At 43.1% G+C, this 26,668-nt stretch overlaps 1 protein-coding gene across 2 annotated transcripts in view; it reads left to right on the forward strand.

Annotated features, from left to right (window-relative positions):
- The first annotated feature begins 8,652 nt into the window (after positions 1-8,652).
- SLIT3 (slit guidance ligand 3) overlaps positions 8,653-26,668 on the forward strand; it is a 472,224-nt gene continuing 454,208 nt past the window's right edge. For both annotated transcript variants that reach the window (XM_053956603.1, XM_053956604.1), the window contains exon 1: positions 8,653-8,839. In XM_053956603.1, coding sequence (XP_053812578.1) covers positions 8,655-8,839 — 185 coding nt within the window. In that variant the 5' untranslated portion in view covers positions 8,653-8,654. The remainder of the gene's footprint in view (positions 8,840-26,668) is intronic.

The raw sequence follows: 26,668 nt of genomic DNA on the forward strand, positions 1-26,668 counted from the left end.
ATTTGCGGATGTTTTTAACAAGGAATGTTAGCATTTAAGGCTTTCATTTGTACTTTAAACTTGTTTAAACTCTCTTAATACCTCCAAAGTTTAAGCAGATCAGTCTTTTTGTGTCTGAAAGTGGAAACAAGATTGGAAGTAACACTCCAAAGTCTTGGATCAGTCTTTTTGTGCCCATCAACCTCATTAAACCAACAGCATCTGGTTTCCAGTTAGGAACCATATTGGATACAGACTGCTCTCATTCCAGTGGGTTTTACTAATTTTCTATAGCAAGTGCAAGACTGAACTTGAAACCTTCAATTCCAATGCCTTAGAATAACCATTACAGAGTTTATTTCCAAGTATTGCCTTGGAATAAATTCTGTGAGGAAGGCTGTGCAGCCCAGAGACCAGCCCAATCCTTTTTGCTCTGTGCAGTGAGGCTGGTCACAGTATTGGCCTGATGGTTGTGCTTTCATTGGGAAATTTCTTGTCCTTTTTTTCCCCCTGGGGGTTGGGGGTGTGAAATTAGAAAGCCCAAACATGCAGAAATCTACAAAATGTATTAACTAGATATGCAAATCTTCTGAAGTGTAAAATTCCATAAAATGCTCTCAGATCCTGCATTCTTTGGTGTTCCATGCCTTTCATACAAGATGCAGAGCAGATATTGAAAAGTACTGCTAAAAATACTGTTCTACAGCCTTCCAGATCAATGTGCATACATATGTAAGCACTTACAGGGAAAAGTTGGAATATTCTACAGTACTTTGCTTTCAATTACCATATCCATTAAAGACATCCATAAGGGAAAAAAAATTTTCTACTGTCAAAGACCACAAAATGCTCACATTAATAAAACATTGCATATTTACAAAATACTTTTAGTTCTATATATTTAATGTAGACTTTAACTTAGACAGAAAAAATAATTCTTGAAACATGCTTTGAAAAGCTCAGACTGCTCTATAACCTGGTGTGTATTATAAATCTTTACAAACTACTAAATGGGGGCCAGAAGGCTGACTTGCCAAGGTCATAGCCCCTAAGTAACACAAAAACAAAATCCAGGTTTTCTGGTTCCTGCTTTAAGCACTAGATATTTCCTCTCTGTACTCAGAAGAATTTTTAATGTGAGTATGTTGGCAAAATGGGGATTTAGCTGCCTAAGCTTTGCAATGAACACATTTTTTAACTTCTGACGTTATTGAACTTTGAGTCAATGGTAGGAAACCACTCTGTTGTGAGTAGGTGAAGACCTACACCCCTGATGCCGGCACATGCTAAATGATATTTTAACTTCTCTTGCTGCACCTTTTGAAGCAAACATTCTAGGAAAGCACTTATGCTTCAAAACCAGACAGTTCTGCTCAACACATTGGTCATGTGAAGCATCCAGGGTGAGGTAATGGAACATTTCACACTGTGGCAGTGGCACTGCTCTAAGTGCAAGTGCTAATAACATTCAATCACAATACTTGTGTGATTTGTAACAGCTTTGAATACTTTATTTTCTCCAAAGATGCCAAAACTTGCAGCTTGGCTTTGTCCTCCAAGACAATGCAAGGTAATAAACACTTTTTCCGTGTGAAAAAGCCTCATTTAGGGTACATCTTGCCCTATCTTTCTGATTTGGGTTCCAAACAAAGGAAGTAGTCTAATATTTAAAACTTTAAGTATTTAGGTTATAAAGCTGATAGTCTCTATCCAAAGCTTGGAGTTGTTAGCTCTTGTCCAAGAGAAGTGTTCACTTCTGGGCCTGCAGCTCTGAAGACTTCTGCATTTAACACACTTCAGTGGTGGAGCAAGAAGCCTGTATTTAAATTTCTAGCCACAATTTCTGCCCCTCTAACTGTTTGGGAGTTTTAACAAATGCTGGTGTAGACAGCCATGAATAATGAATTCTTGCCTTGAATAATGAACTATGCCTTGAATGAGAAAAACAAAACAAACCCCAAATGTCTTCTGGTGCAGAATCTCTCAAAATTGCTTAGTGACAATTTCTAGCTGAGACAGAACAAGCTGAAGCTAAGGAAACTCTCCTTCATGTGGTAGTGAAGGTCATGGGTTATACACTTTGACTCTCCAGTCTCTCCTGTAACCATTGCCAAGCCTGCTATGTTCTGTATCAAAAAGTCTGAAAGGATGCCATGCTGTAACCTCCTTGGCCTTTTATAGGTTTCATAAGTACTGAAATTATTTAGATTTTCCAACTTATTTGGTACTTCCTTGCAGGATTATTCATACTCCCTGTAAACAGAGCAAAATGTCTTGAGTATTGCCTGCTACATGCAAGCTATTTTCTTATTGCAGATTTAAGAAGAAAATGCTCATTTATTAGGAGGCTTTTCTGTGGTAAAAGCAAATAATAGTAGGCTTTGCTTCCTGTCTTTTCCTCCTTTTGGTCATTCACTTACTCAAATGCTGAGCATGAAGCAGAAAAAGCTGTAGCAAGTTGTGTGTGCATGAGACAGGTAACTCAATAGTTAATGCTCTATAGCTGATGGAATATATGGCAGGGTGAGCAGCAGAGGGGATCTCATGTGGAAGGCTTGTTTCTGGTATGGGATATGAATCTAATACAGAAAAACTTAATTCAATTTACTAAGCTTTTAGTGGAACTACTTTTTGTTTACTTCATAAGCTGTAATTTAAAATTCTTTAACACACTTAAAACATCTTCAGCAGCTGTGAAGGTGCATGATCCCATCTCAGTGTTGGCTTTCTGGTACTTCCCACTTTGAATACTGAAGCAATAGCAGATTAGAAACTATAAGGAGCAAGTGAATTCAATGCCATCCATTATTAGAATTAAACTGACAGAATAAAATAATTCTAAATTTCAAGGACAACTGCAATTCAGTCTCTGAATCTAAGCAAGAGAGAAAATAGATGGTTTAGGTTTCATTCATGATCTCCTGCATAATTACTGTGCATGGGAGTTCTGTTTTAAGTGGAAGAAATCCCATTTAAATTCTTTGTTGTTTAAAGTTACCACACTTTGTGTGTCCTATGTGGTGAATCCCAGTGTGCCAGGGGACCAAGTGGCAGAGCCCTTCTGGCATGGAGTCACCTTCGCTCTTCCCACGTCTCCCAGTGGGAGTGGGTTTATGAGTAAAGATGTACAGGTTGCTGAGATTTTAACCTGTTTGAAGCTTCTTTCCTTGGCTGGACTTTGTAATCTCTTTGCTATTTCAGAGGAAGCAGTAACCTTCAGTAATGTCTTGGATCTGATGACTGCTTTCATTTTATAGTATTTTAAGAGCAGTACGTGCTTATTTCAATAGGCACAATATTTAAAAACAGAGGCAGAGATGCAGACGCTGTTTGCTTAGCTTAACTCATCCTTAACAAAGAAAGCAAGTGGCTGTTTTCTCGGCTAACGCGAAGAACGATGCCGGGAGGGCTCGGGGACAGCGCCGCGGCCGCGAGAGGGCACCGCGACCCCGAGCGGGACCGGGCAGCGGCATCTCGCACCGCTCCCAGCCTGTTCCCAGCTCCCGCTCAAAATCCACTTCCAATTCCTCGGCGTGGACAGGGTGCCCGAGGGTTTGCATTATGTCCTTTTTAGGCAATGTGCTCGGCGACTTTATTTAACTCGCTGTATGTCACTGCTGCCCCGGTGGTTGCATCAGGGGCTTTAAAATTAGGCGGGGTTTGAAATGCACACATCAGCCTGGTCATGTGGGGAAGCATTAAGCGATGTGTCTGATGTGCTTGAGAGCTCCTCTTTGAGCTGTTCAGAGAGCCTTGTGACTTATGATAAGATTCAAGGCTTGATTCCTTTGAAGTGATCAAAATTAATCACTTCCTCTCCACCCTCCTGGTTGCTGCTGCTGGTGGAAGCTCTGCTCTGCTGTGCAGGTAGTCCTGCAGCACGGGCTTCTGTGATGTTCTTCAACCAGAGTGCCACATGCTTGGATTCCTTTAGAGGGTCTTAATTTTTTGCCCATAAACTTTTAGATTTCAGGACTTCATCCAGCTGACCAGGTCCCATCAGGCCTCTAGACAACTGATTATTGTGCATTTGGGAGCCATCAGCTGTCCTGCACATGTGCATGCCACATGCACAGCACCAGTGCAGCGAGTCCTGTGCTTCTCAGACAAGCCACACTTGCTGCACAGCGTGTGCCTCTGCACAACTGCCCAGGAAGTCCCCAACAAGGGACAGTGACGTTATGCATGACAGACACACCATGTAATTTATCTTGAAATTAACCGTAAACACTTGTGCTTGCGTGTTTCGCGAAGAATGTGTTGGAAGCTCAAAATTGTCCAGATTTCTATTTTGGTGTTTGTTTGGTTTTTTCCCCCCTTACCTCTCCCCAAGCAGCTGCTGTGATGGCTCTGTCTGGTTCTGCCCAGCCTGCTCACAGAACTCAGCTTTCCTAGGCTGGTGTGGGGGGTGCCATTGCAAGGTGGAGGTACTGGTGATGTTGATGGTGGATTCTCGAGAGAAGGCAGCTACAGAAGTACTTAGGTGGCAGCACTGCTTGAATATAGATATAGTCTGAACATCTGCTTAGTAAATGTCATCCCATGCTAAGGGGAAAAAAAGCAAAACTACTTTTTTTCCTTACTTGAAAACAAATATTTATGTATTATTTTTCAAAGATGTTCTAGGTAGTGAACTACTTATTTACTAAGAGAAACTATGTTTCTTTGTAGTATATTTCTTATTGCAGAAGCAGCAGGCAAGATTTAAAACCCTGCTGAGCAGACAGCACACCTTTGATAGTAATCTTGTTTGTAAGGGGTTTTACATATATGGAAATGTTGGTAGTGTCTAATTCTTGAGGAAATAGTACAGATAAAAGCTGTCCAGCTTTAGATGCCTCCTAAAAATAACTTGTCTAAATTTGTATTTATATTAGGGAGAAACACTTTATTTATTCAAATTATCCAATAATTTGTGCAGTTTAGTGTTACATTTGCTGTGCTGACCTCTGCCAATGCCCTGGAAAGAGAATGAAGAGTGACTTGTTTGCCAGCCTGTGGCAATTGCTGTGAGCCAGGAGCCATAGGAGGTGTCTGAAGGAAAACCAACAGAGTTAACACCCTGCTCCACTGTGGCCATCTCCCTTTAAGAGCTGTTTTAACTGGAATGCAGGAGAATGTGCCTCTTAGCTTTTATAAAATTAAGTATGTTTCAAGGATAGACTAGGCTTTTGGATCATCAGTTTTTCTGCCATTTAATCAGGTTCACTTGTCTTTCAGGGAAATTTTATTGTGAGGGATTATCACTGAAGCATGGAATTTGTCAACTGCTTTGGATGACAGTGTTGAAGAGGTTTTAGGGATATTGTTTTGTTAGAATTTGAAATTCATCACAGATAAACTGTTTAAAAAAATTCCATCAGGCTACGATGTCTGCATTACCTATAATCTTATAATCTTATTTACTGAGCATCCAACTGCTTCTGTACCCCCATCCTGAGGCGAGGGGTGTGTGCCTTTCCTTAGGGCCATCTCCAGAGCTGGGAAGATGATTGCTAGTGAACTGGAACAGGAAAAGAGCCTTTCCTTGGAATGATGTTGCCTGGCTGCCAGGGGAAGTCAGGTTCCAACAAAAGTATTTTCAGTGTCAGAATGAGCTAAGGGCATTACACCATCAGTCTGTGCAGAAGAGACTTCAGAGCTTTGCGAGTACTTTGTCTTCCTAAGCAGTGTAATTTCTGTCTTGCCTGGTCTGAACCAGCTGTTCCTTGTTCAAGAGCTGATCTCTTGTAGGCTCACACTTGACGGAGGGTGCTGGCCTCAGAATAGATAGTGCTGAGTGTCGGTGACATGCCTGGGGCTGGCTGTGCCTTGGCCTCTGGAGAGGGAAGAGGAGAGGGACACCCCTCGGGCCTCCTGGTTGTTATCCCTGCTGCTTTGGGCACCCTGAGGCTGGACAGGGCTCTGGGGCTTTGCCCCTTACTTCTGCTCATGCTAGTGGTCAAGCTCATTCTCCTCTGCCTTTTGATCCGGGAAAGGAGAGGTTAATTTGGGAATCTGGGCAGGGTGATGCACGCCTTCCCAAGCTTTTGGTTTCTGTGGGTTTGGGATGGGTGAGGGGATAGTGTTTTCTAATCTTTTCTGAAGCAGCATAAAGCTCAAGGGGTGACAGCCGAGTCCCTCTGGGCATTTTCAAACCTTGTGTCACTTGTCCCTAAGCCTCTAGGGCTGGATGCTGCTATATAAGGGCCACTGCGCTGAGCTTTGGGTTCTCATGTAAGGGGTTCAATCTGAAGGCTTGATTAGGGTGGTTTCTATAAACAAGTGCAATTTTTAATGCAAATAATTCACTTTTATATGAGAAAAACAACTTTCTTGCTTTTTCAGACAAAGACCAGGAGAGCTGAAGGTTAACTTGTGGTCTTGCTTGTGCTCTTTGACAAATTTGCCTTCACAGGGAAACACTTGAGTGCCAAATCTTTGCTTGTTACAGAGGGTAGTAGACAAGTAGCTGCTTTGTTGGCTGTGAAGGGGGACACTTCACTGGTTTGGGCAAAAACAGCTATCCGGGAGGGCAGGAATGCCTCAGGTAATTCCAAACTTCAGTAATCAAAACATGAAGAAAACATTGCCAGAAATGAACAGGTTATTTATGATCTGGAAGGCCATATCCATAGCTTGTGGTGAATATCTTACAGTGGTTTTCCTGCTAGCCCTTCACTTAAAATAGTAAATATTTTTAGAAAAAAGATGAGAGCACATTTTGGGCACAACCTGAGAACCTGAGTCCTAATGTAACTTAACCATGTCAAGTCTTTGGAGTGCTGTGAGGGTTTTGTGGTAATGCTGCCATGATTCTTGTAGAAAACTTCCTTAGCCACAGGATCAGAGCCTAGACTCCATAGTCATGGACCACAAGTTTGTGATGCAGATAAAGAACAGATTATCTGTGTTCCCAAGTAAGTTAGTCATAAACCTGTCTTTTGAACTATTGTGAAGTTTGTGAAATAAGAAACATGGTTTATTGAAACAGGTGGATGTTCATGATGTGCATTCACCAGCTTTATTTTGGTCAGGAGGTCACTGTGTGTATGGTGCACTATGGGGAGACCCTTCCTGCTAAAGTGCCAAGACTTTACCTTAAAAAAATGCCTTGTGGCAGGACTTGCCATTTTCCCAGCGCTCGAGGACTTTTGGGGTGTGCTGCCTTTTTTGGCCCTCTTTGGGTAAAATATCTGAGCCTTAAACCGCACCAAATCGGAACAGGATGACCATGTGCAGAGACCCTGCTTTTGTCTTAAGCAAATTTTTCAAAGTTTCAACTTTTGGTGCTGAACTTCGGCGCTCGAAGCTCAGCAGTGACCCCAGCGGAATCCCGGCACGGGAGGCGCTCGGGCTGGGGCGGGACAGGGACGGTGCCGGTGTGCGGGGGGAGCACAGCCCGGGTGTCCCCGGAGCGGTGTGCGGGGGGAGCACAGCCCGGGTGTCCCCGGAGCGGTGTGCGGGGGGAGCACAGCCCGGGTGTCCCCGGCGGTGTGCGGGAGCACAGCCCGGGTGTCCCCGGAGCGGTGTGCGGGGGGAGCACAGCCCGGGTGTCCCCGGCGGTGTGCGGGAGCACAGCCCGGGTGTCCCCGGAGCGGTGTGCGGGGGGAGCACAGCCCGGGTGTCCCCGGAGCGGTGTGCGGGGGGAGCACAGCCCGGGTGTCCCCGGCCGAGCAGCCGCCGCCAGGGGGTACTCGGGGAGAGCGAACGCGGGCAACAAAAGGCGGCGCAGCCTCCCCGGCCGCAGAGGCACCGCGGAGCCGCTTCGCGCCCGTTCCCGTGCTCCAGCCCGCACATTCCTTCCCGAAACCCGAACCGGGGCCAGAGGGGGCTCGCCCCCGCTCCGGGAGCCTCGTCCCCCCGCCGCGGCGCCGGGCGGGGAAGGGAAGCAGGGGCTGCGAGGCGCCGCCGAGTCCCCTCCGCGCTGTCCCCGGGCGGGCCCCGCTCCGCGCTGCCCCTGTCCCCATCCCCGTCCCTGTCCCGGTCCCCGCGGGTCCCGAACCCGCGGCGCGGCGGGCCCGGGCCGGGCGGGCGGTGACGTCAGGCGCGGCGGCCAATGGCGCGCCGGGGGGGGTGCGCCCGCTCCATCCCCGCTCCGCGCTCGGCAGCGCTGCTCCGGCACAGCCCCGCACAGCCCGGCACGGCTCCGGCACGGCCCCGCACAGCCCGGCACGGCCCCGCACAGCCCGGCTCAGGCACGCATCAGCCCCGACACAGCCCGCGGCGGGGGCGGGCCCGCGGCGGAGGGGTCGCTGCGAAGCCCCGGCCGTCCCCTCCGCGGGTTTACCTGCCCGGCCCAGGTGGGGCGGTGCAGAGCGGAGGAGGCTGTTTTGGAGGTTGCCGCCGCTCCTGATGGATGTTTTGTGTGTGTTTGCCTCTGCTCCCGGGTTCTCTTTCATCTGAGGACGCATCTGGCTCGAGCTCTGTTAAACTATCTGCCTTCTGGTACCGTTCGTAGATAACAGAAAGAAACCTGAGCCCGAAAGGCAATTCCCCACCTTCTTCCACCTAACGTGACCTTCTCGGGCGCCTTTGAAGCTTTGCTGGTGCTCCGGCGATGATGGCAGTGGTGGGTTCCCTTGGGCTGTACTAAGAGCCTCTTGTTTTCTTTTCCCTTTTTTCTTAGAGGCATTTCATCTTTAAGGGCCGGCTGCTCGCGCTCACTTTTATACCCACTGAAGCGATCGAGAACCATGTTGTCTGGTGGGAGAAGCGCGCTTCTGTGCCTTGGAACCATCCTGAGCTTTTGGAGCTCCGTGAGTTGGATGCCTGTTGGAGGATGCCCGCATAAGTGTACGTGTATTGCTTCCAACGTGGATTGTCATGGACTGGGACTCAAAACTGTGCCGAGGGATATTCCCAGGAATGCGGAGAGACTGTAAGTAAAAACCGTTAAGGGCTTCTCGAGCACTTGTAGGAACACCTGGGACGAGTTTCCCAACACCTGCCTATCAGTGCAGAGCACTCGGTAACAGGAGTTTCAGCAATCCAACACGGATTAATGTTTTCAGGAGGGAAGGGGAGGAGCTTTTCGGGAGTTCCAGCGCTCCTGCCGCTGTGCCTTTGTACAAACGATCGGTTTCAGAGTTTCACGGTAACTTTTAGCTGCCGCCTGATCGGGTTTTGCAGTGACTTGCTTGAAATGGAGTTCGGAGCTGTACCTGGAGTGCTCCCGGCTGTAATCACTGTCAGTGCAAACACCAATTTAATATGCAATTAGAAACCTGGATGTTTTCACCTGGCGGCTGGTAGCAGTTTCTCCTTACTTTCTCAGCATGGTGATTTCATCACCATGGAAAACCGACTGCTTCCATAAACTAATTCAAATGGAGAAGTCACATTAAACAGCGTCTAATTTCTGTTTTTAACTGCTACGGGGAAGCTGGGTATTCGATTTTTAATCTGCCTCAGGGTTTATGATAGCAACGTAACGCTGTGGGGAGCACGGAGAATAATGAATGTGTTCATAGCAAATCCCCTGCATTGTAAGTTCTCGGGAGTTTTCGAGCTGACTGTTTTTACTTGCTCAGTGAGTTCCTAGGGAGAAAGCTGAAAGTAAAGCTGAGTTTTCTGATAGAGTTCTGGCACTCGCCCGGTGCAGGGGACGGCGTCTCTGACGTGCCTTAATGCATAGCAGATGGCACAGCTCAGAGAATGCCCCGTGCGAGATAGGGACGCGTCCGGGGGGGATGTTAGAGGGACACGTCCAGGGGGGAGTGTTAGAGGGACATCTCCAGGGGGGATGTTAGAGGGACATCTCCGGGGGGGATGTTAGAGGGACATCTCCAGGGGGGGATGTTAGAGGGACATCTCCGGGGGGGGATGTTAGAGGGACATCTCCGGGGGGGGATGTTAGAGGGACATCTCCGGGGGGGATGTTAGAGGGACATCTCCGGGGGGGGATGTTAGAGGGACATCTTGGAGGGGGGATGTTAGAGGGACATCTCCAGGGGGGGATGTTAGAGGGACATCTCCGGGGGGGATGTTAGAGGGACATCTTGGAGGGGGGATGTTAGAGGGACATCTCCGGGGGGGGATGTTAGAGGGACATCTTGGAGGGGGTATGTTAGAGGGACATCTCCGGGGGGGTATGTTAGAGGGACATCTCCGGGGGGGGATGTTAGAGGGACATCTCCAGGGGGGATGTTAGAGGGACATCTCCAGGGGGGATGTTAGAGGGACATCTCCGGCGGGGATGTTAGAGGGACATCTCCAGGGGGGCAGTGTTAGAGGGACATCTCCGGGGGGGATGCTAGAGGGACACGTCCGAGGGGATGTTAAACAGAGCCCCGCGCGGCGCTCCGGGGTGACCCCAGGAGAGCGCACTCAGCTGTGCCTCTTGTTGGTTAGCCCCTGACTTAAAATGTTTTTGAACTTGTAAGCAAATGCTGTAGATTGTATGGCCTGACTTCCTGTTTTATTTCCTTCTGGGTCATAGACTTGGGGAAACTTCAAATTCTCGGGCAGTTTTTCCTCCGAGGAAGAAAGCTGGATGAGGTTACTAAGCAAACAAAGTTTGTGTGCAAAGAGCACTCCTAAAGGCTAAGTTCTGTCCCAGAATGAAATTTTATAGAATGCTTGGCTGTTTCTGAATGCATTTTATAGTGCTGAGAGCTCTTAGATGATAGCAATATGCAGCTTTCTTACTACACTATTCTACAACCTTTAATGTTTTGTGGCCATATCAGCCCTCCTTTTAACCTCAGCTGCGTGAGCAATAGCTTTCAGATGTCCGTGGTATAGAAACCTTAACTTCTGTGCCTGAAACTGTGCACTCTAAAATTGGTGGGCAGCAACCTGGCATTTTAGGGCCAAAAAAAAAAAAAAACCAAACCCAAATCTGAAACAACAAACCCCACAGCAACCCAGTGCCAGGGGAGCATGCCAAGTATGTGTGATAACATGGGTGGTTTGTGTGCTTCACTGGTGAGGCGTGTGAATGGTTAAAAGAGTTAAAGGCTAGAATTAAACTTTTAAATTGCAGACTAAAATGATTCACAAGCACAAGGTTAGTTGGCCACCTGAGAACCATTTCATAAATGGTAATTTGTTGTAGCTGGAGTTTTAGGAGGGCTGAATTAATGTTGTTACTGGGTTTCATTTGCGAGAAAGAACATCACAGAGATGTGAACTTTCCTTGATGCTGCAGGAAGCTGAGCCAGAAGAAGAAGGCTCTTAGCCTTGGCAGGTTAAGTGTTAAAAAAGAATGAAGGAGAGCATAATCACTGTCTTGGTCTTGTTCTTTTTGGTGTTATTTACAGATTTAAATTTTAGATTAACAGCTTTCAAAAGAACAATAGTAGCGATTTCACAATATTCAGTTTGAACATTTAACCTCAGAGATACCACCACTGATACATGTGAAATGTAGCTGTGCTGGATGGTTTGTTTGGGGTTTTTTTACATATATAAATAGTGTATTGTTGGATCATCCAGTGGCTGAAACCTTGTGGAAATAGGATACAGAAGGTCATGTGGTAACACTTTAATCCATATTTTAAATACTGTTTTCAGTTTTCATTTCTGTCAGTCCATTTTGAGCCTTTCACTGTTTTTGTAGTGTTCACCAACATATCCATTACAACTGTTTTAAAGCTTGTATCAGTTCCTTCAAGTCTAGATTTCTACTAATTGCACCAACTTGGGCTTTCTGATGTAAGCAGTAGAGAGAAAGAGACTCCATTCCTCTTGAGTTGAAATTCTGCTCATAGGTGAAACATCAGTCAGCCACAGGATATATCAGAGGATCTCATTTTGCCCTGTGCTCCACAGCAACCTGTAACTATTTATGACATAACAGTGGGTTGATGTGTAATCTCCTTACTAGTATGTTTAACATGTAAATAAGACCAAATTGATCGTATCTGAAATCACAAAAATATTTTTAATCTCAGAGAAATGTTTATATGTTGGAAAATAATTTTAACAAGTTTCTTGATGGCCACACACGTAGTGCCTTTTAAACTGTTATTCTCTGGAAAAGTATTTATTTCTCTCTGCATTCTCCTGAGCTAAAAATTCCACATACCTGTTCAAGTCGGAAACTTTTTGCTTTAATTAGTGAAAGATCTAATGGCACCACTTAAAATATTTTGCCACCAACTCTTTTAGAGTTATGTTTGGACAAATGTTACAGATTGTTTGGGCTAATGGAGCCAAGTTAAATATTATTCAAATTTGTGTTAATATGAAACCCAGGAAAACTGAAAATATAACATTAAGGAAACAATGGGAAATATCTTTAGGGGGAAAAGAATTTCTTATTGAGAAGTTCTATTAAATGAACTAGCTTTGATTACTGATTCTTCATGAGAAATGAGATGCATGCTTGATTTCTTTTTTTTCCCGAGCACTTTGAAGGTCTGTAGGTTTGTACCTGTGATTTCTACCTTGAAGGGAATCCACAGATTATCCCGTGATCACAGAAACAGAGTTATAAAACAATCCCATACTTCTATTTTTAATTTTTACACAGACTGATCTTTAATAGTGACTTTGCAAATATAGCAAGTAGTGTTAGGTTTGTGTTGCAGTTTTTCCCTTGTTATTATGTTCTATGATAGTCTTCTAATTGTGTGGTTGAGATGAAAGCTTTGGCTCACCTCTCATGAAGAGCTAAAAAGAGGTGAAAACTGTCCTGCTGCACAATGAAATTACTCAGTCTGGAGAAAATAGGTAGTGAAGCAAATCCTTGTCACTTCCAGGGGCGACTTCCAATTGTGCTTGTTCTGGAGAAGGAATGCTCAGGATAGCCATCATAATCCATATTTACAACATTTCCTCATATTGCAGAATGTGATGCTCCACAGGGGTCCTTGAGCAGGATGGCAGAGCTGCCCTTGTGGTTGTTGTTAGTATTTACTGATCCCTTCCACACTTGTGTACAACTTAGCACCTTACCAAAAAGAGAAGTTGATAGATTTTTTTTGTGTTTTGGAGAAAAACTGGTAATTTATTAGATAACTTCTGGAGTGGGCACAGCGATTCTTATATTTTAGCTGGGCAACTGATTTTGACCTAATAAAGGAAGAAAATTTAGGGATATGTAAACACATCCATGAGAATCCCAAATATTTAACAGATATTTTACCTTTCTGAAATGTTCCTTAGGATTGCTCCATCAAGCTCCCATAATCAGACTTTCCTTAGCTGTGCTTCAGTTCTTGGATGTGATTATTTATATATTTTCCTTCAGTGGAAATGTTTTCTATATATGTAGAATATCCTACATGTGGCTCTTTATAACACTTAATAATGCTGATAGCCACATTTAGTTGGAGATGATGCATAAATCAAAGTCACCTGCCTGACAGTTGAGTTCTTCAGCTCTGAAAGGAACCAGTGACACTGAGAAGCTGCTCAGAAGTCTTCTGGGTCAGTGTCTGCCTCCTGTTTGAATGTGAAGCATGAGCCTTTGTGATTTTCCTCCCATTCATGCCTGGTTATCTCCCTGTCTCTTAGCAGCACATTACATATGTATAAAAAGCTTCTTTGGAGAATTTAACCATGTTTGAGTTCTTGATGAGTTTGTTTGGTGTCTTAGGCTCTTGTTAATTGATAGCTCTCCTGTGTTAGTCATTGCTTTGTTTTGCCTTTCATTTGAAGGATTCTTTACCTTGCTAAATTGATAAAGCTTGCAGGACCAATCTGTTCTGTGCTTTGAGCAGCTAAATTGAGTGTGTCCACATTTAGGTGCAATTTAGAAGCTTAGTCATGTGCTTACTCCTGAGTTTTCATGTGGTCTGGGGTTTCTGTCACACAAATATATTATTATGGTGGTTTTGGCCTAGGTGCATGGAGCTGCTGAAGTTGCACTGGCTTGTAATAAGTCTTCAACTTCCTCAATTCTCCAAATTAAATCTAAGCTCCTGTCTTGAATGCTTCCATATTCCTGCAGAAGGTGATGTTAAACACATGCAAATATAATTATGTGACTCTTACACTGACATTCTGCTTTTCTAGAGTTCTTCCCACTAGGGATTACCACTCATTTGTTTGTAGTAATTGTCTCCAAAACCTTGCATGAAGCATTTCTCAGATATTTTTTTCCCTAGGTCATGTGTCAGCAAGTGGATGTACCTGGCTTTGGCTTGGAAAGCTTGCTCTTGGAGGGACTGATCCTGGGCAAACTCGGCTGAGTTCTCTGATTTTATGGGGAAAATTCCCTTTCCTAATGTAACCCTGACTAGTAGTGCTTGAGTGGATGTTGGCACAAACCTGGGTAGGGTCAGTCTGGTGCTATTAAATTTGTGATGTGGTTTTGAAGTGATGGAAGCAGGAAGGAGGATGGAATTAGCTGTTGTAAATTGGTAGCTGCAGAAGCAAATAGTGGCCATTGTCATGTTGCCTGTATTTATTTGCACAAATTTGGATTAGATTTTGAGATGAAAGAGACCAGGCTACTTCCTGCAGAACTTTTTAATGAGCTTCTTTGAGACTATTTACTTTTATTCATATTCTTACTTTTGCAGCTGAGTATTGATTCATGCAAAGGAATTAGGCCAAAGGAAAATTGCCCCTCTAAAGAGCAGCTGCTGTCTTTTGGGAAGTCCTAAAATGAGTATTGTTTTTATATCCCTGGAATTTGTCCACTCTATGGGTTTGGGGAAGCATGTAGGCAATAATAAAGGTATAACTTACCTGTAGGGATGTGAGGCCAATAAAAAAAGTAAATCCTGATACTCTTTTATTGGCACTTTAGTTGTATAAAACTCCTTGTGTTTTGCACTGTCATTTGACCTTTATAGTGAGAACTACCTGTCACCTTTTGGAATGTCACTGCCAGGGTACAAACATTTCCAGTCGTGTTTAAAACAAAAGTAGCTTGTCCTCTGTGGACATTGGCTTCTGATACTTATTGTCTGTGTTTTAAAGAGTATTTAGGCTATTCCTCAATTTCCACAGAACAGAGAAAAATGATTTTTTCACAGAAATCTCACAAGGTGTTTGGGGGTAATGGTAATAGGGGAAAAGGACTTGGATCTAATAAGGATATTCAGTGAGTAATTTCACTGACTGCATGTAAAGAAGTGAGTTTATATACTGCAGAGACCAGTCAGAAGGCTTAAATCAGGATGTATTCCCTCCCAGGAATTAACAGCCCAAATTACTTGGAGCTTAATTTTCCCAAAACCCTTGATAAAGTTTTTTGTTGCTTGATTTCCCACAGTGTGGATCACCTGTAGGAATCCACTCACACATTTGTGGTCCCACAGCCCTTTGAAGGGGCTTCTCTTTTCCTGTTGGGCTTATTTTCCATCCTGCAGAACAAAACAGTGATGCTTGTCCTCCTCAGGAGGCTTGTCCTCCACAGCAAGCTTCTAACTTCAGCTGAGGAAGGAAGGTAAGTTTGGGGAGCAAAGCCAAAGTGAACCTCAAAGGGCAAAGCTTTTTCAAGAAGAATGATGTTGGCAACACGATGGAGAGTGGCTGAGTGCAGGGGACGTGGGGCAGAGGTTCCTTCAGGGGATTGTCAGTCTGTCTGTCCTGGTGTAGATGGAGCAGTGGTGTTCAGAAAATGTTATAACAGAGGTCAGTTTTATTCCCTGTCTTGTGAGGTCTGAGGGACAGGCTGGTGGAAGTGTGTCTCCTGTCCTTTGTGGCTTCTCTGTATTTGTTTTCTGCCTCTGTTGAGGTCGGGATTGAAGGCACTTGAGACGGTGTTTCATGTCTGGACTCAGGTGTTTATTATTTGTTATCAGTGAAACAGCTTCACAGCCATGAGTTCTGCAGTCTTTCATTAGCAAGGCACAAAATGGTTAAGTATCTCTTGTTACAAGGTCTTTTAAGACTAAACTATCCAATTAAGAAAGAACACCTAGATTATTTTCCCTTTTAACCCAATAACTGATCCTTCAAAGTCTGCAATGTGGACCTTTCTGTCCAATCACAAAACATCACCCAAACCCATGAAGAAGAAGGAAGAAGGCGAATAAAAACCTGTCTCCACTCTAAAATCTCCATCCTTTTTAAATATTTATTACTATATTCTAAAACCCTAAACTCTAAGTTTTCCACTCTGTGACATTACACACTTCTAACCAACTACACACTCATAATCCCAGTGCTATTAATCAATTTTTAGTCTTCTCCACAGCCTCAGGTCAAAGGCAGTGTTCTCTTTTGGGTCTGTGCCTTTCAGCACAGAAAGTTTAAAATTCTCAGCATCCAGGATTCCAACAGTCCTTGGCTCCTTTCTGCTGCTGAGGTCACAGGAAGCTTCCAGAAGTTCTCATTGATTTAGCATAGCACGATGTGGATTTTGATCTAGGACTGCTGTGGTGACTCCCATCCCTCTTATGCTCACCAACAGTTTGCCAGTGTAAAGCAATATGAATCTTACTTTTTTGTTTGTTGTGTAAGTTGTATTCAGGATAAGAAAAGGCTGGGTTCCAGTCATATTTGGGTAGCAATATGGCCCAGGCTCTGTTGTCAGTATTTTTCAAGTCTTTTCTCCAGAGATCTGTAATGCTTTATTTCCAAGTCTGCTTTCAGTATTTTCTAGACAGACATATCTTCATTTAAGATCTTGAATGGATCTTGTCAATGGCAAGAACTGCTTCTTCCCCATTAGCAAATGGCCTTGTAAGGAACTGACAGTTTGTCTAATGGTATTAAATACATCAAAGATAAGGGAGCAGGTCTGTGCTCTGTACTCAGTAAATGTGAGATTGAGTTGAAGGCCATCTCCACAGAAAAGGGAATTTAAGAGGCAGATTCTTACCTCTGCCAGTTATTTTCAGCCTTTTTTTTCCCCCCTCTGCAACTGAATCTGGTCTGTCAGTTGTCTCTGTCAGAATAAATTTTTGTATTTTGCTTTTACACCATCTGTTTGATGGCTGCAATATATGATTTTAATCTTATGATTGATAGATTTCTGGAGCTTTTAATTAGATTTTTACCTTTCTATTTGTGATCTACTTCTTTTTCTAAGACCCTAATTTTGTCTCAGGTAGAAATGAGACTGTAGCCTTTGCTTCAAATCTGCTTTGCTGTCACTGGTGAAGGGAGCATTTACAGTAAACATGGTTTACTGTATGGTTTACTGAGTATGGTTAAAATGAGGCAGAAAACTCAGTTTTAAAGCTGGTCTTGTCTTGACTTTCCATTGATCAGTCTTCAAAATCTATCTGAAATTTGCTTCTAAATTGATTATCAAGCTGATGTTACCCAGCAGTTCATTTTACCTGTTTTCCTCAACAGCTGCAGTACTGCTGCAGAAATGATTCTTAACTTTCTGGTAAAGGGACTTCTCAGGAGAGTCCTGTGTTTTTCCTGCCTGCAGGATGCTGTGCCTGCCTTTATTCCTGCTTCAGCTGCCTGGAGAGGGATCAGCCTGGTGGAATTAGTGCCAGGGTACTGATGAGAACTCTCAAATGCTTTTGGAGTGCAGGATTTTGGGACACATTGTCCCTGTTGGTGCCTCACTGGCTGCCCCATGCCCCACAGTCAGTGTGGTTTGGAGCAGCAGTGTTGTATTTGGGAATTAATTGGAATTAATGTTGTATTTAGGAATTCATTGCCCCTCTTCTGTGCTGTGGGGACACAGTGGTGACGTTGTGCTGTGTCTGCATCCCAGCAGTCACCCACAGGACACAGGAGCTGCCTGAGTTTTTCAGGATGTTTTCTCTGCACCTTTGCTTCTACAGAGACACAGATTGGTGATTCTGTTTCAGCCAGGGCTCCATGAAAGGGGAGGGCAGACTGCTCTGGAGGTCAATGATTTGGAGTTCAGTAACCCATTTTTAACAGCCTGTCAATGTCCTTGTAGAAAGTGTGGGGAGGATGGTGCTGAACTCCATTTCTGATAGATTTATTCTTATTTTCCCTTCCATTCTGATGCTGTTTCTTGAGAGGAACAGTCCTTGTTAAAACAAACAAACAACAGTTTGTTTTACAAAACTTAAAATTGACTGTAATTTTAATTATATCAGTTAAAAACACAGAGTGCAAGTTAGGCTGTGTTGGATTGAGGACAGTTCCTCCCATACTCACCTGTTCTGTTTCATCTGCTTGTCTTCATCCCTTTGCTCTTTTTTCTTTGCAGAAAATCCCTTGGGAAATCTTTACACAGTGCTCAATATGAAGAAATCTTGAGCTATTGTGAGGGTGCTTCTAGGCATGATAACAGAAATGGTAATAAATTTCATATTAGTGGAGCTGAGGTTCTGATCTCCAAAATCACTGCACAATCAAATGTAGCTTTTAATGTCTGTCTCCAAACTTTATTTCAAGAGCTGGATTCTGTCAGGGTTGGCTATTTCACTGTGGGGAGAGAGAGGAACAGAATAGAGGGCAAGAGTGTGGAAATCAACTTTCTTGTGAAATGTGTCAAAAGAGAAGTATTTAACTATTAGGAAGATAACATTTGATAGCAGAAGCAAGGTGCATGCTAGATAGAGGACTATTCCTGAGTCCTTGGGCTTTTTTTTCCATTGGTCTTTCCTTTTCTCCTGTGGCAGGTAAGGATGTGATAATTAACTGGTGCAGAATACAAATGTTAGTAGACTGTGAGCTATTACTGGTGTACCAAATAAATAATCCTGAACGTTTCAAATGATATCATGAGCTGTGAGCCTTCATCACTTTCTCAGGTCAGAGTAAAACCAAGTATTTTAAGGCAGTTTAGCAAAACTGTCCTACTGAATTGTCATCTCTGACATTTTCTCTGGGTGTGCACTGGGCAATATTGAGCACTTCTTCAAATATTTTAGCAGCTTTTTGAGTTGTTGTAGTAGTACTTGGTTGTCTGTCTGCCTAAGAGGGTTTTGGGTGTTAGCACTAAATGCAGTGTCATATGTTACAAGATACCAACCTAATGCAAAAAATTGACTGTACTTGGAAGAGCTTTTTCCACAATTTGTCCCAAAATAAAAAATATTCAAATTCTTGACTTCAGTTTTCCTTTGAAGATTACAAAAGGCTTGTCCAAAAATGGAAGGCTCTTCCTTAGAATTTTATATTGTGTTCCTTGGGATGTGCTGTCTTATCCAAGGTGAATGAACAAATAAATCCTGCATTGTTACACATTCCCTATGTAAGAATATAATTTAACTTTACATTAATGATTTTTCTGCTCTCCCAATAAGGAGGCAGCAATCAGCAGTTTGCCCATTCTCTCTGGTTTAGGATAGAGTGTGTAGCATAAAAAGTTCACAGAACAGATGTGATCACAGGACATCCAGCCCATTAAAGTAATCCTGCATATGTATGTACTGCTTGTCCACAGCTATGGGGACAGCAATGTTTAATTAAAGCAGTTGTGTTGTTTAAATATGACTCTGAGAAATTTCAGCAAGGAGAAGATGAGTCCAGAAAGCAGTTTGTGTCTTGTGCCTTCCTGTTTGTCCTGAAGCACATTTTGCCTGGACTTTAGTGGGAACTTATGGATTTTCTCCAGTTTTGTCTTTTGTCTGTGTGATGGTTTTGTTTAGACTGGGGAAGAATTATATTAGGAACTTTTTTTTTTTTTTTTTTTTGAAATGCTGATTTTGGCAAAACCTGGATGAAACATCTTTCTTTGGGGAGGGCAGCAGTGGTTACAGCATCACTGAACAATGTGGGAGCCTCTGGGTCACAAGCCTGTGTGAAATTGTTGTAGAGTGGTGAGTGGCAGTCTCATCCTCTTGAAGTGGTAGAGCTGGTTAGAGGTGGGGTTTGGAGAATACAGCTGGGCACAAAAAAGAGCTCACTGTGAGGCAATGGTACAGGGAAGCAATTGTGCATTTCTGAAATGCCTAGATAAATGCAGCAGGGAGGTTAGCTGGAGACCAGAAAAAAGAAGTGAAAAAAAAAATGATGGAAGGGAAATTCTTGAGCAAAGAGAACTTGTTTTCCAGAAGTGGAAATAGATACTGAGAAATAAGGCCCTGAGGGAAAGGCTGGTTCTTCAGAGAGATGAAAATACACATCTGGATATAAGTTTCTCAGATAAGAATGTGAAAGTGTAGGAAACAGCCCAATGATCCTTTGGAGCTTTGAGTTTTAATAGATACCATGTGAAAAGGCAGCAGAAGATAAGGAACAATCAGAAGTGTTTTATGGATTTTGGGGGGTTTGTTTGGCTTTGGTTTTATATTCATTTTTTTTCCATTTTGGATAGTTTTTTAGCTAATTGCTTATGAAGTTTTTTAGAAGATGAAAATGGATTGTTCCCAGTTAATCCCAGTTAATATTAATTTCATTTTATAGAATAGATAATTTCCAAGCTGGTTCTTCCACTGCCCTCATGTATGCAGCAGGGTTAGTACAAACTGGTTTTATAAGCATGAAGAGTTTCAGTAACTTGAAACATCAGATTTCTGTGCAAAGGCTTTAGGAAAACTTGAGTTTTGTGTTCATTTAGCAAACACTGTGAAATCAATTCAGCTTTACTGCAGCAAGTAAAAATCCAAAAGTGGGGTGAGGATGGGGGACAAGGAAGGTGGGAGTCTACTCAAGAGTGAAGAAAGTTGCTTGTAAATTGGTTGCAACATCTGGTTGCTAACATCAAGTCAATACAACCCTTCCTTCAAAATTCATTTTACATATTAAAACTGTCCTACGCATTTTATTGCAACATTTTGGCTTCCTCTGCTCCTCAGTGGCCTCTGTAGACATGTTACACTCAGTGTGGTGGTGCTAGGAATGAATAGAGTTGGTGAAACTGGATGCTTTTTACATTAAAAAACCAAAGCCCTGAACAGCAACAAAAAGAAAAACCCCAAACATAAACAGAGATCTCTCTTACCTTTCCAGGAAAAGATCTGGGAAGGGTTTCTAGTCTGTGCATGTCTGAAAGTGAGCAGGGTGATGAAATCAAGGCTTGATTTTCATGCCAGGCTTCACTAAAATAATTTGTTTGTAGAATGTCTTTCCAAGTTATCAAGAATTTACAGCAGTGAGGAGCAGGTGTGAAATATTGCAAGTCTGAAATATCAGGTTGTCTGCATTAGTGAAGAGCACCCGAACACTGTGATCTGTTCAGTCACACACCACACTTCAGTGAAGTACAAAATCAAAGCAATGTGCGTTTTGCTGAAGTTTGCAGCAATGCTTTTTGCCCAGATGAGTCCTGAAGTGTCAAACACTGAAGCACAGGCACATCTGTGTTGATATCCTGATGACATTGCCCATGTGGAAGCCGAGTGAAAATATGGCCCAGAGAAAGCTTGACGTGGTCTGATTTGTGCCTTTGTGGCAGTCTGAGCTCTGGAACAGCACTGGGCTGGTCTGACCACCTGAAATCCGTGTAACCAGCTGGTCCTGCTGGACATGAAAGAAGAGTTCCAGTTGGGGGAGTTAAGTAGGAATGGCTAAACAAGATCAAGAATTTAAAAGAAGTAAAAAAGTGACCTTTTGTATGTGCAATTGTTAACCCTGGGGTTTATTTTTTAGTATGAATTAAAACGATGCTTGAGCTAATCTGACACAGAACTGTACTTGCTCCTCTTTATGATGTGCATATCCTGCCTTCTTCATATTAAACCATGTTTCTGTAGCAGCTGTATTTTAAAGTATTATTTTTTTTATATACTTCATATTTAAAGTTTTCTGCCATTCCCTGAACTCGCCCCGAAACAAAAGACAACAAATACTTGTTTTACCCTTTGCCTTTGCAGAAAATTAGAATCATGGAATCACTAAGGTTGGGAGGGACTTCATGATGTCTCCTGGTTCAGCCTGTGCTCAAAGAACATGGAATTCAGACAGAAAATGTCCATTTGGGTTTTGAAAACCAGAAATTGCCTCATGTCGTATTTTCAGCGACTTTTCCAGTACCAAACTGAGGCTGCTGCTGAGCAGCCTGCACTTTGCCATTTTGTGCTTTTAACCTTTTCAAGGCAGAGGTGTGATACTTGCCTGTGTTGGAGGTGTCAGGGCTGGGCTGTATCAGCCTGATCTCTGCACCAGCAGCTGTGTCCTGTCTTCCTGCAGCCTTGCTCAGGTCAGGGGCTCTCAAGGGGTGTCTGTCACTCCTGGCTGTTCCTCTCCTCTTGAGCACAAGAACATGGGAGGCTGTGCTGGTGAAGGCTCTGAGCACCTCAGTCTGTCACTGAGCCATCACATCTTGTTTGTTGTTGTATTATTTTAATTGAGGATTTAGGGCATGGGTTGGACTCAATGATCTTGAAGGTCTCTTCCAACTCAGTCGTTCTGTGAATTATTTTATAGCTGATGTACTGCTAGGAGCTTTTCTTGGTGACCCTTGCCAGCTTGAGCTCCAGATGAGCTTTGACTTTGCTCAGACCATCACTTGAGGTTTGGGCAGTGTTCCTGCACCCCTGGGTGCTGTCTGTGCTCTCCCTCCTGTGCTGGAGCTCCATCACCAGGTGCCTCTTTAGCCCAGCTGTGCTCTGGCACACGAGGAAGTGCCAGGACAGCCTCCACCCCTCTCATTCTTCCTGCAGTGTCTCTGTCTTTCACCAGGGCACAGGTGACACTGCCAGAGGAGATCTGGAACACATCAAGAGCAAGTACAGGACTCTGGGGACAGAGGTGAAGGACACAGGAGTGTAAAATGTACTGTTAAACATTATGCTGTCAGCATAACCATTCCTTTTTGTGGATAATAAAACCTGTGCACTCTAATAATTAGACAGGAATTCCTGCAGGCTGAGACAAACATGTATTTCCTTGGAAGAAGCAGAATACTTGAATTACTCAATCCATTATGCTGCTTTCTGTGGGCCTTGGTATGACTTCCACTGCAGTCTGCTGTAGGGAATTCAGCCTGGAATTGAACTGCACAAGCTGCAAAAAGTGAAGGGATTTTCCTCCTGGATATTTCTTAACATCTGTAGTTTGCCAAATATTTTTTTTTTCTTATTTTTATAAGGATGGCAGAAGTGTGTTGTCTGCAAGCAGTTCCAGATCATTTGGACACTTAATGTGTGTTATTAACCAAGCAGCACTATAATGGCTTAAGAATGGACAGCTTATTCACAAAATTAGGGCACTTAACCTCGAAGGTCCGTTTTGCTCATTGTTCAGACAGAAAGAAAACAGTCTGACTCATACCTGAAAGCCTTCTCTAATCAGAGCAGAGGATCTAACCTTTTCTGAATTAAAAGCTGTCGTGTAGGTGTGTTACAAAACTATGATGGACTGCAGCATGGGATTTGCACACTCCAACTATTGTGTGGCTGTTTAATTGCTATTTAAATTTTCCTGAGGACTGAAACTATCCAGGGTCACACACGTGGTATCCAGCAACTACAGCAAAAACTTCAGAAATGTGGAATAGTGAGTTGATTGTTACTCTTGTATAAGATGTCCACAGTGCTGGATCCCAGGATTTCTGTGTGGATCTGTGCAGTTCTTGTTGCTGAAACTGTGCAGAATATTTGGAAAGCACTGGTGGTTGTAGCAGGGCTTGTTTTTTTCTCTCTCAGTGTTTCTCCACCTGTGGCTTGTTCTTACTGCAGATCAGGGAAGGGGGTCTGTATTCTCCAAGCTGCTGGTTATAGTTTGCAGTAGGATCTCCCCTTAACCTTTCTTTAATTTAAGTTCAACAAACCCAGGTGTCTCAGCCTCTGTTCAAATGTCATCAGACAGCTTCTCGAGAGCCTGCACTGACCCAGGGTGCAGATGGGCTGTCAGAAACCCACAGGACAAGGCAGTAGTGAATTCTTCCAAATTCTCAGCCCCCTCTGTCTGTGGTTCAGGTGGCCTTTGCTGCTCCAAGGGCCACTGCTGGAGTTTTGGGGCACAGTGGGACTTCAGGAGACTTTGCTGCAAAGCATCTTCCTGCTCATGCAGTACCCCACCTGTGGTTGTTGCATGGGTTTATTTCCTCTCAGAGGGAGGGCTTTGAATATTTTTCTTCTATTGAACTAAATGATGTGAAAAGTTCAGAGAGTGCCAGTCTTTCTACAGCTCAGTAGAAATAAAAATAAATTCTCATGCTCCTTTGCAAAGTCAGCTGATAAGAAGAAAAAAAATAACTCGAGTCTTATAGAGATGAAATGGACTATTTTTTAAAAAATTGGAATTACCTCAGCTGAATATGATTTTGAAGTTTTTGTCTTTCCTTAGAAGTGATGTTCATACTTGCCCATGTGATTTGGAATCTAGTGGAATTTGTGTATTTCATAAAACCCAGTCGCAGGAATTCATTTCCTGCATTGCAAAACTTGAGATGAAAATATGTTCAATCTGAAGATATGCAGATTGTGCTGCCAGAGGGCTTCAGGATAGTGTTATAATTGAGTAGTTTATCACAGTAACTTTGAAGTTCTTGGATTGAAGGCAAAAGAGAGAATTGCCAAGTGCTTTCTGTTGGGAATTATGGTCATTTAAGGTTAAGAGGCTGGTGGCAGTTCATACCCATTAAAGAAAATTAGCTGCACAGCAGAAATCCTGGAAAATGGTTAAAATAATAAAACAGACACTGGGTGTGTGAAGACTGGAAAGGGCAGCCAGAATCTGCTGTGTGGGTACGTTCACACATGGGAGTGCATTTTTGTCTCTTTCCTGGTCCTGGTTTTAGCGTGTTCCCAAACCAAGAACTAAGCAATCCTAAAGAAGGGGGGAGGCTTTACTGAACAGCTTTTTGCCTCCAGCCCTGCAGATAGCTTTCCTAAAAATCAAGAAGTTTTTCCTCATGGCTTTATGTTTCTGGAGTGCAAGAGACAGCCAGGTCAAGGGTGAAAAGCTGCATTGCTGTGGAAAGTGCAGTTTGCTCCAGCTCAGGTGCTGTGTGTTACCTGGGGATGGGGAAAACAAAGCACAGAAAAACTTCCAGGGGATGTCTCAGCTGCCACTCAGGATGCTTTGGGCTGACAAAGTCCTTTAGCAGTGCAGTGGCACAGAAAATCCTTGTTTCTCAGGGGTGACGGCTGCTTTAGTTGCATGGATGAATTGGGCTAATGAGAAACACCAGTTCCCCAGCTCCAGGAATCTGGATTAATTCATTATCACTTGGATTTTAGCTCCCATGTTTTCAATGTTGACTTGCCATTTAAAATAAACCCTTTGGAATGTGGTACAGATTAATCATAGCAAAGGATGTGTGCTGTCACTTCAAAACAGGTGCTCTTAAGTTTCTTGGAAAATTATTTTTCTTCTGTTTTTCATGAACATTTGGAAGTCCCATGAATTGTGTCCCAGGTGAGGTTTGTTTTGATGGGAATTCTAGATGGTGTGTTGGATCCTGACCTGTTTTTAGGAGGAACAAGAGAGGTTTTTATTAGTTCCTAAGCTTTGTTCTGTGACACACAAATTTTATGCATTCCTTCTTGGAAAAGACAAAAAATGAGATGCAGAGAAATTCATCTTTCCTGTAGATTGTGGGGTGCTGGTTGAATCAAGATTCCTTTCACAGTGTTGGGTTCTGGGCTGATTTGTTTGTCCCTGCTGTGACACAAATGCGTGCAGCTTTGAACTGGTGTGTGGTAACCACTTTGAAAACTTAACAGGAACAGAAACTCAACTTTGTGTTTGAGGTTCTGTGACTAGAAATGAATATTTACCTTACTTAGGAAGCAGCTGGACAGGAAAGAATCCTAGTGCTGTTTAACTTGGGTAAGAGCTGTTTTTTGAAGTGTATGGCAGTTCATTTTTCCTTAAATACAGTTTCCCTACTGCTCTTATTGAATTCTTTATTGATGTAAATGAAGAAATATCTGAGGTCTGCAATTAAGTCTGGTGCTCCTTCTCCTTAGATGGCAGGTTATTTTTGTTTTCCATGGATTTTCATTCTGTGTAATGTTATCTCAGGTTAAAGACAAATTAATATTTAATTAAACAATAAATATTTTTCAAAATACTGCCCATCTAGGACTTGTGTTTGTCACTGAAATGCAGAATCAGCTACTGCCATGAAATTATTGGGCATCAAGGATCTTCAGTTTTGTTGTTAGGAATGTCACTGTTTGCCTGAGAGTTCTCTGAAACAGATGAAAATTTGTTGTTCTTGAGCACTTATTGATATTAAGTGGCTTTAACCGAATGCAACAACTGTGTTCCTTCTAAAGGGAACTAAATTTAGACAATTTCTTTTCTGGCCAAAAGGTAACAGAATTAGGCCTGAAGTCTGGTATTTTTTTCAGATCAGAAAAAAAAAAATTAAAAATTGAGTTTTGTTTAAAGCACAAAATAGAACCTTGTCTTAGGGCAAACACAGCATTTGCAATAAGAACATGCGAATGAGTGTGTTTTGTGTGCCCATGTATCAGAACTGCAACACCAAACCATTACAGAGCTGTAGAGAGAGAACTGGGTTGTGCTTTAGTAATCTTCAATTTGGCTTCTGTGTGCCTGGAGAAGCACAACTGGGCAACCAGAACTCTGAAATGAGCAGCTGGTTAAAGGACCCCAAACCCATAGTGTTGAAGATGCTGAGGAATTAAATTAGGGATTGACCTGGGTACATTTAAGATTCACAACTATGATGAGAGCCCAAACTTTATAATCCAGATTATGTTGGATATTATAACAGAGAGAGAGGGTTCAGATGGTAGCAAAATAACCTCTGACTACAATAGGAACTTGCTGCAATGTAGTAGTGTTGCTTTGAATTTTTGCATCCTCATGTATAAAAGGATTTGAACGTTGTGCAAGGTATTTTATTTATAGATACCTACAGAATTACTGAGCTGAAGATTGTGCAAGACTTCAGCATCTGATTGCTGTTGTTATTGGCTCTGCTGTAAGAGCTGCTCTGCTCGATGTGGGGGTGATGGAGTGTCGGACTCAATCCTGATTTTGTGCATCAGGGAGGGCAGGG

Source organism: Vidua chalybeata, chromosome 15 (assembly GCF_026979565.1).
Source record: "Vidua chalybeata isolate OUT-0048 chromosome 15, bVidCha1 merged haplotype, whole genome shotgun sequence".
Classification (NCBI taxonomy): domain Eukaryota; kingdom Metazoa; phylum Chordata; class Aves; order Passeriformes; family Viduidae; genus Vidua; species Vidua chalybeata.